This window comes from Notamacropus eugenii, chromosome 4 (assembly GCF_028372415.1).
Source record: "Notamacropus eugenii isolate mMacEug1 chromosome 4, mMacEug1.pri_v2, whole genome shotgun sequence".
Classification (NCBI taxonomy): Eukaryota; Metazoa; Chordata; class Mammalia; order Diprotodontia; family Macropodidae; genus Notamacropus; species Notamacropus eugenii.
The window spans coordinates 421,113,922-421,134,135 of record NC_092875.1 but is presented as its reverse complement, the minus strand read 5'-3'; the positions used below and the strand labels follow the sequence as shown (position 1 = coordinate 421,134,135).

Below are 20,214 nucleotides of genomic sequence, written 5' to 3'. Positions count from 1 at the left end.
ACCTACCTTGATAGAAGGACATTTCCCATAACAATAATCATAGTTCTGTACAAAACCACAGCAGCAGGAGAAGTAACACCACCACCAACTCACATCTGTTAAGCACTTTGTTTTTGGAGCTAGCTAGGTGGAGCAATGAAAACATCGCTGGACTTGAGGTTGATTCCTGTGTCAGACATTTATTAGTTATAGGACCCCAAGCAAGTCACTTAGTCCCTCTAAGGCTCAGTTTTCTGTAAAATGAGGATAATAATAGCACATACCTCATAGGGTTGTTGTGAAAATCAAATGAGTTAACATTTGCAAAGTGCTTTACAAACCTTAAAATCTTATGTAAATATTAGCTATTATTATTATTAAACCTCTTGTGAAGTAGGTTGTGCACGTATTATTCTTCTCATTTCATAGATGAGGAAACCGAGCCTTGAGACTTGCCCAGGGCAACACAACTAGTAAATGGCAGAGTTGAAATTTAAACGTTGGCGTTTTTTATATCTCCATTCAGTGAAAAAGGCTACATTCTTCCTGGGGCCCTGTCTAAGTGGTCAGTGGACTAGGATTTGAGTCAAACTGTTTTCAACACAAGGGATTTAACCTCTGCATGGGCCATCAAGGGCTGAGGAACCCTGGCACTTTGTTTTTATCCTGGAGGATTCCATCACATCTCCTTGGTGACCTGGCACTGGTAATAACGGTTTGTTTTGTCTATAGTAGGACTTATCTGTTCCCTAGAAATAACGTTCACCTAACCAGGGAATGTTTATTTCCTCTATAATTTAAGTGGATACTGACCCATATCCAGCCGTTCGGCCGAGCTCAGACAGTTCTACCTCACTACGGCAGGGACGACGTGGGTCATTTTCACAATTGTCTTCATCAGAAAAGTCTTCACAGTCATTGTCTTCATTGCACAGAAGCTGCCTTTTAATGCAGCGACCTAAATCAGAAACAATAATGACTTGACATGGCAAGGGAGAATTTATATTGCCCAAAGTGGAATAAAATGCTCCTTGATTCTTTATCATTTTAGGATGCCATCTATATCACATTGAGGGAAACCATAAGTCTCCTATGGTATAGGGGAACATCATGTTCATGCCCAGGTGCACACAACATGTGCACACATGCACACACACATATTAAACTCTAAAGACATCCAATGTCTTCAACTGATGAAGACGGACAGTACAGATAAGCTTGAACTCTTTGGAAGAGATATATCATGAGACATGTACTTTAGAAGCTCTAGTTAAACTAAGAGTTTAATTCTTTTTACTCTTGTGTACAAACAGAACTCACAATGAATAATCTGCACCCCAAAATGTCAACCAAGTAACTTATCCCACACTAGTGAATTGAAGTGATAGAACTCAAACCTGTTTCACATTTAAAATCATTGCCACAGTCATGTTCTTCATCTTCACAGACACTACCAGATTCACAGCTACGCCTGTCTCCCAAAGAAGATAGGCACCGCTTCCCACCAAACTGGCCAAAGGCCTCGATGGTCCGTGAACGATACTGTTTAAAAAAAAAAAAAAAAGACTAGTTGATCTTTGAAAAATATGAAGAGGTTATAAATAGCACAAAAGGTATTCATACAACTGGCTGTCAGGGAAAACAAATTATTCCAAAACTAATGTGAAATAGGAAAAAAAGCAGTCAGAAATGAGCTTGGAAATAAAATTTTATGTTGTATATATTAACATTTTTTGGTGGTAATCTGTAAGGATTTCATAATGCCTACTTTGTATATAATGTCACTTTTCAAATGGAGTTTCACTGCGAAGAAATAGTTAAATAATTATAAATTACTATCTATTCTTTTGGTCTGTAACATAGTTGAGGTATCTCTATATTAGCTTGAGAAAGAAAAGAAATCTCCTGTCTGGTGACACTGTGTTCAGCAGGGGCACTCCTGTCATTTCAGGAAGATGTATGTCTCTTAGCAAGGGCAAGAGAGATCCAAGCTCCATAGGATGTGTCCTAGTCCAAAAAAATAAGGGGTTACTTTAATCACCCCTGAAATACTTGATCTCTACTGTTACATGTATACCTGCAATTTAAAAAGTTAATTTTTTTAAAATAAATTTTTATTTACATTTTTTGTTTCTTAACAAGGTCCTCAGAATTTCTCAAAATATTCCTCCCTTCCCCCTTCCAAAGAGGGATTCAACAAATGTTTAATTGTTAATCTTTTCATGCAATTTATCATATTCTGATAGTAAATAGTTGGGGTTCCTAATTATAATTACTGATTGATTCTTATATCTTTTCTATGAATTTAACTGTTGAATTGTTTGGTATATACAAAAAGTTAATTGTTGAATGTGTTTAATTTATTTTTCCCTTCACCATTGTATGGTGAGAGAGTTTAGGGACCAGGTAGTGTAGAGTTTTAAAAGGTAAGCAGAGGAGTTAGTACTTGTTACTAAGGGTAATAGGAAGCCACAGGAGCTAGTTGTGTAGGGTGGTCATATGATCAGATCTGCACCTTTGAGGAAATTTACTTTGGCAGCAAGATGAAATGGAGGTAGAGGTATGCTGTAGCGAGCTGTTACATCGAGAGCCAACTGTTAAATTTTCAGTATGAAAATTTGCATCTCAGAAATCAGCAAATGCTACAAATCAGGGCTTGATTTATTATTTTGTTGATTTCTGGAATTAAGAAAGTTATTGAAAAAAATGTTAACAATGAAAATTAAACTGAAAAGTGAATAGTACACATTTCCCCCCCCCCCCCCAAGCTGATTGTTAAATATTTAGCACTCTTGACTGGATGGAGGTGATTTATTTCCACACTTTACTTTTGCCCCTCCCTCAAGCAATAACTGGCTTGTTGAACAAGAACATGGCAATGGGAACATATGCTTGTCTTGTCAAGTCTGATTCTGGAATTTTTATGTTTACGTTATTTAGGCAAGCTTATGAATCTTTTTTTTTTTTTTTTGCAGTTTCCATGGTGAAGCAATACAACTGTCCAATTCCTGATGTCCCTATTATATATCACTTAACTTTTCTAGAGAGAATTCCACCACTCATATTTTAGGGAAACCATAGACAGGAACCACATGAGTTTATTTTAGAGATTTCTTGGGAGTTACTTGGGGTGAGATCAGAGGCAGAAATAGAAACTGGAGAATCTTTTGTGGAGTGCAACCAGACCCTGAGGATCCAACCTCGTCTGGGTGAGCCCAGGGTACTTAGGGGACCCAGGACCAGAAGTTCTACTAACATACACATGTGGTTATATTTATGTTTTTTAACACTACTAGTGACTTTACTTACCTGAAATTTAAACCCTGTTTTAGTCTAGAGAAATTAGCTTTGTCTTGTAGATTACTGACTTTTTTCCCTCTTTTCCTGTTCATTTAAAAAAAATTGCATTCTATTAAACAGTTTTTAAAAAATAGTCAGTAGAAATGTTTTTATTGTTCTCTTTTTTTCCTTTGGTTATTACACATTTTTATCTCTAATTTTATTTCTGCTATAGTTAGAAAGCACTATATGCTTTATCCTTCATTAATTTTAACTGAAGTTAATAAGAATCTTAAAGAATATCATTATGTTTGTTAATCACTTGATGTTCAGTAATTTCTGGATTTTCTCTTCCAATGCTGGTAGGGATCTCCTCTGCTGTGGATTTTTAAAGATAAATCCATTCAGCCCTTGTTGATCTTTAGAGTGAATTTCTTGGGGAGATGGGATGTTGCAGTGAAAAGATCTCTGGCTCTAGAATCAGAGGCCCTGGTTGTTCAAACTTCATCTCTGCCGCTTATTTTCTGAGTGACCTTAGCTAAGTCTCTTAACCTCCCTTAAGTCTCTTAACCTTACTTTCCACATCTGCACAATGAGGGGGTTGGCCTGCATTGCCTCCAAGGTCGCTTTGATCCTATGACTCTGTGCTTAAACAATGTAGTCTTGTTTTTAAAGAATGTGCTTTTGGTTTCTAGTCATTTTTGTTTTTAAGGTGTTTTTTTCCATCTTTGAAATCTTTCAGCTTTTATTATTAAAAGTCTGACACCCTAATGGATGCTTATTTAAGTGTAAGTATAGCTCCTTTTTTTATTCTTTGATGCTTGGAGAAATTTTTGTGATTTTTTTAAAAAAAATTTATGACTATGTTTTTGAAAAGTTATTAGGATCTCTTTTTCCTAGTTTCTTACGTATTATTTCTCTCTGTAGAGCGTTAACTGGACTAGGACCCTGTGGAACATTTAAAAAAATTAATTCCTTAAATACAATGTCTCACTTTTTCTTTTCTTTCTCAGTTTCTTTGGGGAACCCAGTTAAGCTAGTGTATGTTTTTTTTTGTTTCACTTTGTCTTCTCAAATCTATTTTGTTCTATCATTGAGTTATCTTTTCAGTTTGTTGCTTCCTGGTTTTGTTTTTCAATTTATTATTTTTTAAAATTGTTTATTGATCCTTGTTTGATTTTATTGATTCTATTAGTTATTGCCTTCCATAGGTGTTTTAGGCTTTGAATGTCATTCTTCAGTTTTCCTAGTTGTTGGTTCATTTATTTTTTTGTTTAACTGCTTGTAAAAAAGAATCCTGCAATATATATATATATATATATATGGTTCAATTTACTTTTCTATTGTCATTTCTTGTCTCCCAGCAACTGAAATTTCAACCTGGATTTCTAAAGAAATTTTGACCCTTAAGGCTTTCCCTTGGAGAAGTTCTTTATTGAGTTTCAGGTTTTCTTCTAGTTACTATTCATTTTTCTGGGGTGGGAGAAGTAAGTTTTTTAGGTGTGCTGCGGATTTACTATTAATACCAACGATCCCATGAGGGTAGGGGGAGGGTTTATTCCTCTCCTGTGCTCTGGTCATTAGCCTAAGGAGGGACAAGGAATCCCCTCTACTTTAAGGGAAAGCAGAGAAAGAGAGAAATTATCCAGAGAATGGGGCAGAGGAGGATGATGAGAGATAGGACTGGGGTCCCAGGAGGAGGTGGATCTTAGTCCTATGGTATCTCTTTGATGAAGGGCTGAGTTGTAGATTTGGCCTTAGCCCTCTAAGCATCCTTCCCCAAGAGAAGAATAAAAACTGGGCCAAAAGGAAACTATTTTGTGCTTTTTTTAAGAAAGGGGTGGAAGTGAGTCTATCCAATAGGTCCTTTAGTGCAGCCCTTTGATTGAATCCAAACTTCACAGAACAAATCCCCTTAATAAAAGTATTTGTTCTATAAAACTTGGATTCAGTCAAAAGTCTGCACCCAAGGACCTAGAAGTCCACATATGGCCTGGAGGCCGAAGATTCCACATCCCTGGATCTAGTAGAGGTCCTGGCAGTGCCTGTCTTTGAGTGTGTTTGAGACGGTGGGAGTTTGTGTGAGTCTGACATTCTGGATTGAGCTGGAACAAAGAAGACTGGGAGTTCCTGCAGGCTTGGTCATCAATAGGCCTGGTCATTGTGGGCTTGGAAAATGGAGGCTAGGGCTACTCATTCCTTCACATAGGCCTGACTACAGTGGGAGGGCAGCTGGAAGCACCTGGGATTGTTGGAGTTTCTTTTCCTTTTTTGATAGGGGCTACCAGGACTGGCCCAGGCCTCATGAAAAGTCATATTCTTAGGCTCCTTTGGTTCACCTTGCCTATGGTACTTTTGTGCCAGCAAATCTTCTGTGTTCAGGTAGGGTGAGGTAGGGTGGGAAAGGATCACAACACTTGATCAGCCTGGGAGAGGGAGTGAACTCTTTGGGTGCCAGGTCTAACTGGGTTCCCACTTTAAAGGCTCCGGGGCTATAATATACCTCCTGTAGAAGCAGCTGTTTCCTGTCTCTTCCCTCATTTTTGGGTGGTATTTTCTTATTTCCTTATTTATTGTTTGTTTGTGGAGGCAAACGGGCTTAAGTGACTTTCCTAGGGTCACACAGCTAGTAAGAGTCTAAGGTCAAATTTGAACTCAGGTCCTGCTAGCTTCTATCCACTGGGTGCTATCTTCTTGTTGGTGACAATTCATGCTTGGGGAGGTAAAAGAGTTCTTCTCAGTTCCTCTGGTTTTCTTACTATTCAGCCTTCTTGATCTGTACTCCATAAAATTTCTCACTTAAACAAAGGGGTAATACCTACTTTCACAGAGACCTGAGGTTTTTGGTATTAGAATATGTATATTTATTTAAAAAGTGAGTCTCATGCATTTCCCCCTACCTCACAAAGAATGACACCCTGAGGGGCTGCCTACTTTGCTAACAGCCCTAGTCCCAGGACTGAAAATCAGACCCTCTGTTCTGAGATGCCAATCCCTGAGACTCCATTCATGGATGCTAAAAAAAAAAAAAAAAAAAAAAAAAGTAAGGGTCTCTGTCTTACCATTTCTTTTTGGCAAGGGTTACATGAAGACCATGGACTCCAGGAGCTCAATTTGCAGTCTATAGGCGCAGGGGCCCCGGCTTCTCTTGGTAACCTGTTTAAAGTGGCTTCTGAAAGTCTGAGAAAAGAGCACATGTGAAAGCAGCAACCAAAAATACCAGTGGGGTGGTTTTAACTTTGTAATAGCTTTTCAGGTCCTTATTTCCCCTTTTCTCCCTTTTTCTGTACATGTTGAAGCTGAAAGAATATTAGATACCACCTGTGTTTTGCACACAGGAGTGCTCACTGTTGGTGATCTGAATTAGATTGACCTGGAGTTAGACCAGGTAGGTTTTCTTCCCAGTTAACTATGTGACTCACTTTAGAAGCAATAGGAAGTAAGAGGCAAATCACTTAAACTCTATGGGACTCAGATTTTTGTTTTTGAATTTAAAAAACTTCAATATACATACACACATATGTATATGCCCCCCCAAATCTATAATTCTTCTTTAACACTGATAGGATCCTCTTAAGACACTGTTAATCACTCATTCCTTTTTCAAATTCTTTCTTTGATTTCTATATTGAACTTCTTTTCTCCTTCTTTCTCTCGTGTTCGTTGAATCTCCAGGCTGGAAGATCTAAGAACGTTTATCACCTCATTCTTGGACTGTAGTAATAACCTTAGCTGATCTCCCTGCCTTAAGTCTCTTCTGCTCCTTACTCAATAGAGTTCTCCAATCAGCTGCCAAAGTGATTTTCCTAAAGCACCCTCTGGAACAGGTCACATTCCCCAATTCAATAAACACCAGCATCTACCTAATACCTCCAGTATCCCACATGCAACTTTCAGTTTGACTTCGAAAATCCTTTCCAACCCTGTGTCTTTCTATCTTTCTCATCTTCCTAGTAGTCTTTATTTCCCTCCTATGTGCCCATTCTGTGGTAGAGCATTCCAACCTTGTATTGGTCTGATCAGCCAGTCTGATGCATTGAAACCTGACTTTATCATGGTGATGTCATTTTGGTCCTCTTTGAGAATGAAGGACAACAACCACTAATCAACCATTTCCCTCCAAATTACTGATGATGTAGCAGCACTTGCTTTCTTCAATCGATTAATGATCAATCAAGAAATATTTATTAAGTACCTACTACCTGCCACTAATGATACAAAAAGAGGAAAAAGAGTTGCTAGCCTCAACAAGGTCATAGTCAAATGGGGAAGATAACAAACAAACAAATATGTACAAACCAGATATATATATACAGGTTAGATAGGAAATAATTAAGAGAGGGAAGGCACTAGAGTTAAGAGGGGTTGGGAAAGGCTTCCTAGAGAAGGTGGAATTTTTAGTTGGAAATTTAAGTAAACCAGGAAAATATTCCTTGCATACAACACTCCATCTCCTGACTCCAGATCTTTTCACTGTCTGTCCCCTGTGCTTAGAATGTTCTCTCTTCTCATCTTTGCCTATTAACTTCACCGGTTTCCTTTAAGACTCTACTAAAATCCCATTTTCTTCAAAAATCCAGTTTATTCTCCTCTGCTTGATCCAGGGACTGTGGGAGCATGACAGAAAGTTTGTGTTCAGGAACTGTGTCTTCTGGGGAAATCCAGATCTCCATGAATACAAGATGAAGTGTGAGAGGAATAGTTCTAAAAGGAAAGAAAATTTGCTATCGATAGAACAAGGGTTCCAAAGGCTAAATGGAAGGGAGAGAAGATCAAGACATGGATAGGACAAAACAACTGAGTCTGATAGGGATAGGAATTGGCAATGGTATAAAGGATTTTTTTTCATTCCAGAAGCAATAGGAAGTAAGTGAAATTTCTTGAGTAGAAGGTTAGTATGGTCAGAACTGTATTTTAGACATATCATGTGGGGGCTATGTGGAGTATGAAATGGAGAGGGGTCAGCCTAGAAGTAGGGAAACCAATTAAGAGGTTATTGTAATAGTCTAAGTCAGGGGAAATGAGGTCCTAAACTAGGGTGGTTGTGTAATAAAAGTGAAGAGAAGGAAATGGATGCAGAAGTGAAATCGACAAGATTTGGCCAGTGATTGGCTATGGCGTGTGGATGAGTGTGGAAAGTGAAGAATGAGTTCTAGGTTCCCAACCAGGGTGACTGGAAGAGTGGTGATACCTGTATCTCACAGAAATAGGACATTCAATCTAAATGTGCAAAATTTCTAGTTCCCAAACTTGGTATTCCATGCCCTACCTCCATGCTTTCATCTATACTTTTTACCCTTTGCACAAACCCCAGGGTTTACCTAACCCTAATCTTTGTCTCCTCATCTTTGTCTGAGAATCTTCTTATTTTCCTTAAAGATTCTGTTTGTCATCTACTATGGGATGCCTAGTGGTTGGTGCTATTGCCCTCTTCAAATTTATTGTTGTTCTTGTTCAGTAGTTTCAGCTGAGCCCAACTCTTCATGACCCCATTTGGGGTTTTCTTGATAAAGATACTGGACTGGTTTGCCATTTCCTTCTACAACAGATTAAGGCAAGCGGAGGTTAAATGACTTACCCAGGGTAAAACAGCTAGTAAGTTTAATGTTGGTGTTCCTGACACCAGGCGTGGTGCTCTATTGACTGTACCACCTAGCTGCCCCCCTTCTTGAATTTATCCACTTATATGCTGTGTTTTTCAATAGTACTTAAGTTTCTTAAATGCAGGGAAAGCATATTATTTTTTATTTTGTATCCTCAGCATATAGGACAGTGTCTTGTATACAAGTATGTACTTTAAAAGTATTTTTGAATTAAATTGAGTAATGGGTTATAAGTACAAAAGATGTGAGTTTTTTTTTTAAACGGAATGTGTTCTACAAATGTTAAAAAGATTAATACTCATGTATCTTCCCTACTTCTTCTTCTGGTCCCCAGAATTTTGGAGAACTCATTTCTCATATGGCAAAAATCCTCTTTGCTTGCTTCAAGTTTTTCCACATGTAAATCATTCACCACCTGTCTGTCTCCCTGCTGTGCTGTTAGCTTTAATGAAGACGTGTTTATAAAATACTTTTGCTGCCTCAAAATGAAATGTGCTAATCAAGTACAAATTATTCTATAAATATTTAAATCTCAGCTGGAAAATCATTGCTAAGATCAAAGTGATATGCATCAGCACAGCAGGTGAAGGCATCTCGGAGCTTGCAATGAATGCCTCACAGAGGAATGAGATGTCATTGATGGGTGCTCTGCCCTCTCAGGCTTCCTTGAGGATGGGGAGAAGGTGGGGGTGGGAATTGTGGCTCTCCCATACAATAGAAACGAAAGCTTTATGCTACTTTTACGAGAACCTAAACAATAGGTGGGCCCAGGGAGGGCATCCCCTGCAATGCGAAGGAGCTAGCAGGGTCCTCAGAGGCCATGTAGTCCAACTCCCTCAGTTTGATGATGAGGAAAATAAGGCCCAGAGTGGTTAAGTAATTAGCCCAAGGTTACAAAGATTGCCACAGCTTAGTCTTCTGACTGTATATACATTTCTCTTTTCATACTGTACCACAGTGATAGTACGTAGAACAACTTAGTTCTGTGTGGACAAAATTCAGGTTCAATTCAACTTATTCAAGCAAATTCAAATTCAACAAATAGCTATTTAGTACCTACTACAGGCAGCTATGTGAAGCACCAGAGAGAGCACTGTCTGGAGTCAGGAAGACCTGAGTCAAAATATGGCCTTAGACACTTACTTGCTAGGTGACCATGGACACATCACTTAGCTTCTTTTTGCCTCAGTATCCTGAACTGTAAAATGAGGATAATTATGACACCTACTCCCCAGGGCTGTTGTGAGGATCAAAGGAGATAATATTTGTAAAGCATTTAGCCATTGCCTGGTACACAGCAGGCACTTAATAAATGCTTATTTTTTTCTTTCCTACTACGTGCCAGGCACTGGGTTAAGTGCTATACAAAGCTCCCAAGGAACGTCTAGTCCAATAGGAGACTTAAGACGCAAATAAATCTGATTAAGAAAACATGAAGAAGAGTGAAATGCTATAGGCTTATAAAGGATGGAGTCATTGCTTCCAGTTGGGGTGGGGGTGGAGAGTGAATCCAAGAAAGTTTCCTCCAAGAGAGAGCATTTGAATGAGATTTTGACTTAGAGGAATAGGATTTTAACAGGCAGGTATTAATTCCTTGGCCCAAGTGTCAGAAGTCACTTTCAGAACACAAGGCATGCAGGATGAGTTCAATAAATGTTTGTTGAACTGAAATTACTCCGGTAGCAACAATGAAACATTGGTGTTTTAGATGTCTGATTCAGAGTTCTGACCACAGCTTTTCTTTTTTGATTGTTTCGGATATGTCTAAGGTAATATTTTTCTTAAATGCCTTCAAATCAAATCCACAAGTATTTATCAAGAGCTTATACTATGTAACAGGCACTGTGCTAAAGCTGGAAAGACAAAGAAAAGAAAGGTCCCTCCTCTCAAGGAGTTCAGGGGATGCAGCATGAAAACAAACCAGCTCTATACAAGAACAGTTGGAGACAATCTCAGAGGGAAAACTTCTGGGAGAAGATTGGACATTAATTAAGACTTGAAGGAAATATACAAGGAACCAAATTTATAAAAATAAGAGCCATTCCCCAGGTGACAGATGGTCAAAGGATATGAACAGGCACTTTTCAGAAGAAGAAATCAAAGTTATCAACAGTCTTATGAAAAAATACTCTAAATCACTACTGTTTAGAAAAATACAAATTAAAACAACTCCAAGATATCACCCCACATTTATCAGGTTGGCTAACATGACAGAAAAGGAAAGTGACAAATGCTGGAGGGGATGTGGAAAAATTGGGATGCTATTGCTTTGTTGGTGGAGTTGTGAACAATCCAACCACTCTGCAGAGCAATTTGGAACTATGCCCAAAGGACTATAAAACTGTGCATGCCCTTTGACCCAGCAATACTTATACTAGGTCTGTATCTCAAAGAAATCAAAGAAAAGGGAACTTCAGCTTTCTCATCTACAAAATGAGAATGATAGTAACAGAACTGTAGTGGGGATCAAATGAAATCATGTTTACAAAATGCAAACTGCTACTATTATTATTAGGAATGCACAGTATACTAAAGCTGTATGCTATTAGTGTGAGCTACTGCTATTATTAGGGAATGGGATAGGGACCTGACTAGTGATGTCAATAGTAGAGGAAATTTCCAGATGAGGAAACTCCATTTACCAATGCAAATTGGCACATTCTCTGCAATTTCTAGTCTTAGAACAGAGTTTCTTATCTGTGTCGTGGTCCCTTTTGAAAATCTGATGAAATCTGATACCTTCTCACAGTAATTATTTTAAGTACATAAAATAAAATATATTGGATTACAAAGAAAACCAATTATATTGAGATAGTTATCCAAAAAATGGTTTTAAGTTCATAGTTCCCAAGTTAAGAACTTCTGTAGAGAGTTACCCAAATCAGGACAAAGAGGTTAAGTTACTTGTCTGGTGTCACACAGATTGTGTGAGAGATAGGGCTAGGACCTGGACCTTCTTGGCTCAGACAGCTTTCTATTTACTATCCCATCCTAACTCTGACATTATTATTGGGAATGTAAACTGGATTATGTAAGTATGTGTGTGTGTATATACATATATGTATACACACACATATATACATATAAGCATATAACATATGTGTATGTGTATGTGTATGTGTATTTATATATGTGTGTATGTGTATTTACATATATGTACACATATATGTGATATGTATATGCACATCTATACTCCTAATTGATTTTTAAATGTAATATAAGGTCGGTAATCATGTACTTCTCCCTCCCCTTGCTAGCGCTCCAAATAGAAGCCTATGGGCAATGATACTTAAAGCCAAAGAAAGCTCTGTGATGCAGCTGCTTGGGTCAGGAGAGTCAGGCTCCAGGGGCTTTCTCTCCTCCTCAGAGCAGCTGAGCATGGCAGGCACCAGGGCGAAGGACTTCAAAGGCAGTGCAGCCTTCCTAGGGTATTCATGGAATCTCATGTCTGCTCAGCAGGGCACTGCCTAGCCTGGAATCTGGACTGTTCAAATTGATTTTCTATTTAAGAAAGGGTCAGGGTAAATACATGAAGTTCAAACGATGGTGATTCTCCTCCCCAACCTCTTCTGGTAAGCCAGATTTCTCAGCAAATGAAAATATTTTCCAAAAGAGAAAATGATTCTTTGACAGGGGGCAGGGTAGGAGGAAGGGGGCAATGATTGAATTTAGGAAAGCTTCATTGCAACAGTTTACAAAATGAAATGAAAAAAGAGATATATCTTTCTTTTCACATAACAGAGAAGGAAAAAAGATATCTCTCGTTTGACATCCCTACATACACTGGGGCCTCCATATATCATTCTTTATCGAATGCAATTTGGTAGGAGGGAGGATCATTTGAATCTTTGTCAAGAAGGATCAGTTACTAAAGTCCTCAAAGATCCTTCTGACAAGGCAGCTATATAGCATAGTGGGTAGTAGTGCTGGACCTGGAAGACCCTGAGCAAGTCATTTAACCTCTCTTTGCTTCCATTTTCTCATCTGTAGAAGGAGGATAATAATAGTACTTACCTTTCAAGGTAGTTTTTTAGGATAAAATGAGATAATATTTGTAAAGAGTTTTGCAAATGTTAAAGTACCATATGAATTCTACCTATTAGATTTATAAGGTGGTCTCACCTATGCATTATGGGCTAGTAATACTGGAGAGCTTCAGTGCTCTTTCAAAGATTGCATCTTAGCTTTGGCAACAGAAAAAATGATCAATGCTCTTTGCTTCGGTTCTGAATTTTGCAAGGCATCATGAGGAGAAAAGCTAATCTTTGCTGCTACTTCAATATTCTTTTTTTTTTTCACAAGAGAAAAGAGTCTGCTTCATTCTACATTCCAATTCCATAGTTCTTTCTCTGAATGTGGATGGCATTTTGCCTCAGGAGTCCTTTGGGGACGTTTTAGGTCTATCAGAAACAGTCCTTGAACACTGTGGCTGTTACTGTGTATAATGTTCTCCTGGTTCTGCTCATTTCACTCAGCATCAGTTCATATAAGTCTTTCCAGGTTTTTCTGAAGTCTGTCTGTCATTTCTTATAGCACAATAATATTCCGTTTCATTCATATACCACAACTTGTTCAGCCATTTCCCAATTGATGGGCATTCCCTCAATTTCCAGTTCTTGGACACCACAAAAAGAGCTGCTATAAATATTTTTGTAGCTGCTACTTCAATATTCTCCGTCCTCCCCAACCCCGACCCAGTAGAATGTACTGCCCTCCTTGAGAGACTGTGTTTGTGTCCCCAGTATCTAGCACAGCATTGTGTACTCTGTAGGTGCTTGATAAATGTGAGCTGAATTTAATTGAATTCCCCTTAATTTCTGAGCTTATGCCTACATTGGTACATGCATTTATTGAGTGCCTGATAATAAGCAAGATAACTATAAAATGAATGACATTCAAGTGGAAAGAAGGGCAAATACCCTTCTTCATTCATTTCCAAAACATAGTCAATGGAAATTGGAGTTGGAAAAGAGTGGAATTTCTATTCTCTTTACCTATAAAAATTGAATGGTCCAAGCTATTTGGTTAGGAGACATTATCAGAATCATATTTATAAGAATGTCCAAACATTTCTGCCTGATTGGTCATAATTTCACTCTTATGAGTGAGTTAAAGTAGAGACTCAGAAAAGCCTAGCCTAGTACACGTGGACTGTTCAAGTGGCCTTTTAATAATTGAACTGATCAAATGTTGGGCTCATCCAGAGTATACAGCTACACACATCAAGTCAACAAAAACATAAAATTTGTAATTTGGTTGTCCTGAAAGAGTAGTTAAAGAAACCAACCAACAGTTGCTCCTAGGCTCAACAGACACTGTCTAGAAGGTGTAGACTATTTGTACGACCTTCTTGACAAAGATTCAAATGGTTCTCCTTCCTACCAAGGCGTAGAAGGTCAACAGGCCTAGTTAACAGCACATGCAGTTCTGAAGTCAACGATGATCACTTAGGTCTTGATGAAAGAGGGAATCTGCTTCAGTTTCTTTATCTGTAAAATGGGGATAATAATAGCACCTACCTCCCAGGGTTGTTATAAGGATCAAATGAGATTATACTTGCAAAGGGCTTAACACTATGACTGGCACATAGCAAGCAGTATATAAATGTTAGAGATAATTACTATTATTTCCTCTTGGGATCTAGTATAGCATCCTGTACAGAGCAGATGCTTAATGAGTGTTTGAATGTTGTTGATGGTTGTAACAGGTGATGTGTACAATATATTCACATAATAGACAGAAAGGTGAAAGTGGCTTCTTTTAATGATAAATAAACAAAAGTTCCCCAATTGCACTTACCCTTTGCCATTCATTGAATGTTTGCCAGTCAGGCAGGTGTATTACATATGAACCTAATCAATCTTGTTCCTGATTAACTATAATATCATATGAGATGAAGGGGCACAGGTGCCTCATCTACCTTATTTCATGTCATGCTTACACCTTTTCAACTCTCTCTGTAGCCCTGCTTTATGTCTATTCAGCAAGGCCACAGATGGCTCTGGTGCTCTGTGGAGGCCAAACAGGAATTTGTGATCCATTAAATACCAATAAAGATGTGACAACTATCCCCAAATGTCTCCTGAATTTTTAGTTAAATTGTGAAATGGATGCTACTCATTCTCTCTTTATGAGTGTTAAAAGAGATGATATCGCTGATATATGGAGAAGGACTTTTTAGGTTAATAGTCCTGGTTCAGTTTAGTTCAAAAAATACTAATTAAGCATTTATTATGTACAACTATTTGCCAGGTAAATGTTGCAGAGACAAAAGTGAAAATTGACATGATCCCTGATCTCAATTTCTGGTATACTCAACTAAAGGAGGCCTTCATTGATTAAGAAGAATTAGAGGCATCTGAATCCATATCTTTCCTATGGCAGTGTAACAGGATTTGGGGGTTGACTATTTTCAAGGGGAAGTCATGGTGGTGTGATCACCTACAGTGACTAGAGGAGCCCTTCCCAGGTCTTTCCTCTGAATGCATTTCATGAAAATATATGATTGGAAAGGACAATCTGACTCATTTGAGATGTAGTGCGATATCAGAAGAATATAGGCTCCTGGTGGGCAGGGCTTTTGTCTTTGTATTTCCAGTGCCTAGCACAATGTCTGGCTCACAGTAGTGCTTAATAAATCCTTGTTGTTTAATCAATTGACCTTTGCCCAGTTGGGGATATAAGAGGAGTTTGTACAAACTGAAATAGGCCTGGAACACTGCAGAGGCTATACATCCTTTCCTCTCCATTTTCAACGACAGTACTCTGGTCCAGGCCCTTGTTATCTCATACTTAGGTCTAGGTATTCCACTATAATCTGTCCTATGAATGACTTCCAGACAAAGGATCCAAAAAAAACCCCATTAATTTCTTTTAATTTTTTTCCTTTTTTTAATCGTAAACTTCACAATTAACAACAAGCAAACATTTCAAGACACAAAGAACAGGGAAGGGGAGCACATAAGAAATTGTAGGCTTCTATTATGAAAAATTTTTAAAAAGAAATATGTTTTAAGATTCAACTTCACTCTTCCCTGGCCTTTAAATGTAAAATTTCCTGAAGTGAACAAAAACTGGAAAGAAAAAAAACAAGTAGGAAAATAAGTCTTTGAACTGAAAAAATATTAACTTGTAAAGAGTTAAAGTGTAATAAAAACAAGAATCTTCACCCTAGAATTGGAGAGGGTAGAGTAGGTAAAGAAGGGGGTCTAGAATCAGGAAGACCTGAGTTCAAATGTCACATCAGACACTTCAGTGTTAGCTGTGTGACTCAGGGCAAGTCACTTAACCCTGTTTGCCTCAGTTTCCTCATCTGTAAAATGAGCTAGAGAAGAAAATGGCAAACCACTCCAGTATCTTTGCCAAAGAAAATACTAACTGGAGTCACAAAGAGTTGGACATGACTGAAATGACTGAACAAAATTCCCTCAGTCCTTCAAATGTATCCTGAAAATATCCCAGGAAAAAGGAAATAGTCCCCTCAAAGTCATCTCTGAGGCTCTTTTCATTTTTTTTTAAAGGTTTCAGGTTTGGAGAACATAAACTCCAGGACGGATTCACATTATTACTCATTTGACTCTGGAGGGTGTTTGCTGCCCAGAGAGGAGGCAGCACTCATCGGTTAGTGAGGAAAACTCAGAACCAGAGTAGAAGCAGAAGGTCACAGGAAGCCAGAGGTCCTGACTTCGCTTTAGATTCTTATGAGTGTGTCTAATTGCCCATTAACCTGACCAGCTATTAATTACTGGCCCAGACCACTAAGTCAGAACACCTCACTCCTTGTACCTCTGTATGTTTGGGCATCACAGGTCTTTAGAGGGTGGAGGTCCCAATCAGTTAGTTCTCCACCCAGAAACTCTCTCTTCTTGCTCCCCTAATCTCTGTGATTTACAATTGTCTTCTTAGCCTAAATATCCCTCTACTTGGTAGCTCTCAGAACACTCTCATGGCTATCAAGGTCAGCCTGACCTTTCCACAGTACCTACCCTCCCCTGCCTTCTAGTCATGACTTCCCCCTAGTCATTCTCTTCTTAGACCTCTCTGTAGTTTTTGACATGATCAACCACGAACTCCCACCTTCTGGGTACACTCTTTATCCCCTTCCCCCAATCCTCTCCACATAATCCACTCAATTGTAGAACACTTCCTCCAGGACAAGCTGTCCTGACTGGGGCATAATGGAATGCCAACTCACCCAAGGCACCATACCTGGCTTACCACCTACCCTGGTGCCACATGCATATGTGAATTATTATTTATCACTTATTATAGTCTTCAGAAACATTAATTATTATGCAGTTTAGATCCAATTTATGTGATTAGAAATTGTTTGCACCCAGAATATTGTTGTAACCTCAGTAACTCTCCAGGAATGTTGGAGAGGGTCACAAGGAATTTTGGGTTCACCCAGGAATGTTTATATTTACTAATAGCCATCTCAATCAACTTTGCTTACAAGTTGCCCTCTCAGCAAAATTGCTTAACTGAGTACATATGGTTTGTGTGGGTTCTCTTGTCTAAATCCTATATAACAGCAACCCTCCAGAGCCGAGAGGAGAGGGAAAAACATCTCTTCTACCAAATGACCTAATGCATTTCTTTCTAAAATGATTTCAGATTTTGGGGTTGGGGTGGGGGTTGTTCTCAAGACCAACAGCTGAGAACATTAATCAGATTAATGATTCTGGAAAGAACATGACAATAAGCTACCTTGTGGCTTTGCCCTGCTCTGCCCCCATCCTGGTGACCATCCAGGGAGAAATGGCGCTCTTCCTTTTGGATTTCCTTCCCTTACTTTGTAGATGTTTAATACAGGCTATTTTTTTCATTCATTGACTCGTGCTCATCTAGTTGGGTCCCCAGAAGGCAGGTGCTATTAGTTATTTATTTTTTACTTTGGACTTTAAGATTACAGATTTAAATCTGGAAAAGACACTCTCATTTTGTTGTTCAGTCAATATTGTCATGTTTGCCTCTTTGTGACCCCACTTGAAGTTTTCTTGGCAAAGATACTGGAGTGATGTGCCATTTTCTTCTCCTGATCATTTCACAGATGAAAAATCTGAGGAAAACAGGGCTTAGTGATTCCCAGGATCACAGAGCTAGTAAGTATTTGGGGCTAGATTTGAACTCAGAAAGATGAGTCTTCTGAACTCTAGGCCTGTCACTTCTGTGCACTTTGGCTCCAGCTAGCTGCCTCTTATTTTACAACTGAGGAAGCTAAGACTCAGAGAAGTAAAATGACTTGTCCAAGGTCACAATAGATAGCAGGAATTTGAACTCAGGATCCCTGACTTCAGATCCAGCCTCCCCTCACTGTGCCTCCCCTCACTGCTTCTGGGCCTTTGCTCTTTGCCCCCGTCTTTGTCATTCTTTTTCAATCTGCTTTACTGTTTTCTCCTCCATCTCCTACCCACTAAGTGGAGGTATTCCCCAAAGCTCTGCTGTAGGTCTTCTACTTGCTCCATATTCTTTCCCTCAGTCATTGTATCAGCTCCCTTTGGTTCAATAATCACCTTCATGTAGACAACTAGCAGATCTAATCTGTACCTAATATCAAGTCTTGTACCTCTTACTACCTGCTAGACATCTCAGACTGGTTTGTCTTGTCAGAAAATTCAAACTCAAAATATTCAAAGCAATCCTCATCATCTTTCATCTGAAACTCTCTATGTTTTTCAACCTGCCCTATTTTTGTTAAGGGCACTACCCCCTCCTCCACTTTCAGTCACCCAAGTTCTCAACCTCAGAGTCATCCTCAACCCTTTTTTATACTCCCTTCTCCTGCCTAGTCAGTTACTTGCTAAGGCCCCCAATTCTACTTCAATAACCTCACTCATCTATCCCCTTCTCTCCTCTCACTCCTTGGTTCAGGCCTCCTAATAGGTCTCCCTATTTCCATTCTTTCCCCTGTAATGAATTCTCCCTTCGGCCTTGCCTCCGGGAATCCTTTATATGCTACTGCCTCATCCAGAAAGCCTTTCTCAGGCCTGCCACTTGCTAATTCTGCTTTCCTTCTTAGATAACATGTATTATACTTATCTCTGTATAAATTGTATCCCCAGTACAGCAAGCTCTCCAGGACAAGCTATTTTTATCATTTGTGGTTCTGATCAGAGGTGCCTAGATCTAGAGGTGGAAAGGACCTTAGATCACATCTAATTTAATAGAGAGGGGAAGAGACAAACCCAGAGAGATTAAATGATGCCCAAAGTCATGTGGCAAGGCTGAGATCTGAACCTGGGCAGATGTTTAATAAATGTTTAGTTGGATTGAATGAAATAATTACATAGCAAAGGGGGAAAGTGATGGACTCACCTTGTCATAGCTCCATCCATCAAAAGACTTATTTCTAAAATCCATATTAGAAGTCCAAATCTCTGGTCAACAGACATGCTGCTCGTCTCTAGGCAGTTGTCAAAGGAGTGGCTGTGATAGATTTTGCAATCTATTTATTTTCAGTGGAGAGGACAGAGGACTCCTAAAATATTTCCTGTCTCTGGTCAGAGTCACTGCTGATTTTTGTTAGAGGATTCCAAAGTCCAGTCAAAGAAAAGTAAATGGCCTAGACTATAATCTTCTGTGGATTCAAAAAATGAGATTTCTGTATCCTGGTTCTAACTTAGTGGAGTCGCATGGGCCTTTCTGGTTCTGTACAATATGCCTGATTGCTGTGGCCTTTTTACATTGTCCCAATAAATGGTAGGCAGCTAGGTAGAGCAATACACAGTATTGGGCCTGGCAACAGGAAGGCTCATTTTCTGAGTTCAAATTCTGACTGTTAGTAAGTGTGTGCACTGACTGTGTGACTCTGGGCAAGTCCTTAAACCCTGTTTGCCCCAGTTTGTTTATTTGTGAAATGAATGGGAGTAGGAAATGACAAATCATTCCAGTATCTTTGCTATGAAAACCCCAAATGGGATCAGACAGGACTGAAACAGCTAGGATGATGTCAACAACAAGAATTCTCAGTAGAGATCTGGAGCTCTAGCTCTGTTGTTTATACAGTCACAGAAATCTCATCCAAAGCAGTTACACTGAGTTAGATGCACCTTCAGGTTCCATAGTTATCCCTGCCACATTTTAACTTTCCCCATTGTGCTTTTGATATATGGCAGGTTGGTAGAATAAATTAAACGGGAATTTTTAGGTAAGCTTTCTGGAAGCCACAGACATCACACAAAGGCTTGCAGATGAAAAAGAAAAAGTTTAGAAATGCAGAAATGCCTAAAATATATGTATAGAATTATATAATATCAACATATCTTATCTTTTAATACCATAAATAGACACAATTTCTTCTTCTTTGGTATGAAAGGAGAGCAAAAATATTTTAAGCAGCTTTTCCAGATCA

At 38.8% G+C, this 20,214-nt stretch overlaps 1 protein-coding gene across 1 annotated transcript in view; it reads right to left on the bottom strand.

Annotated features, from left to right (window-relative positions):
* The window catches only part of C9 (complement C9), a 63,070-nt gene extending 43,760 nt beyond the window's left edge, over positions 1–19,310 (bottom strand). Inside the window, exons 1-4 of the mRNA XM_072605764.1 lie at positions 19,179–19,310; positions 6,321–6,438; positions 1,377–1,521; positions 793–937 (exon numbers count right to left, since the gene is read on the bottom strand). Coding sequence (XP_072461865.1) covers positions 793–937; positions 1,377–1,521; positions 6,321–6,438; positions 19,179–19,255 — 485 coding nt within the window. The 5' untranslated portion in view covers positions 19,256–19,310. The remainder of the gene's footprint in view (positions 1–792; positions 938–1,376; positions 1,522–6,320; positions 6,439–19,178) is intronic.
* Positions 19,311–20,214: the final 904 nt, after the last annotated feature.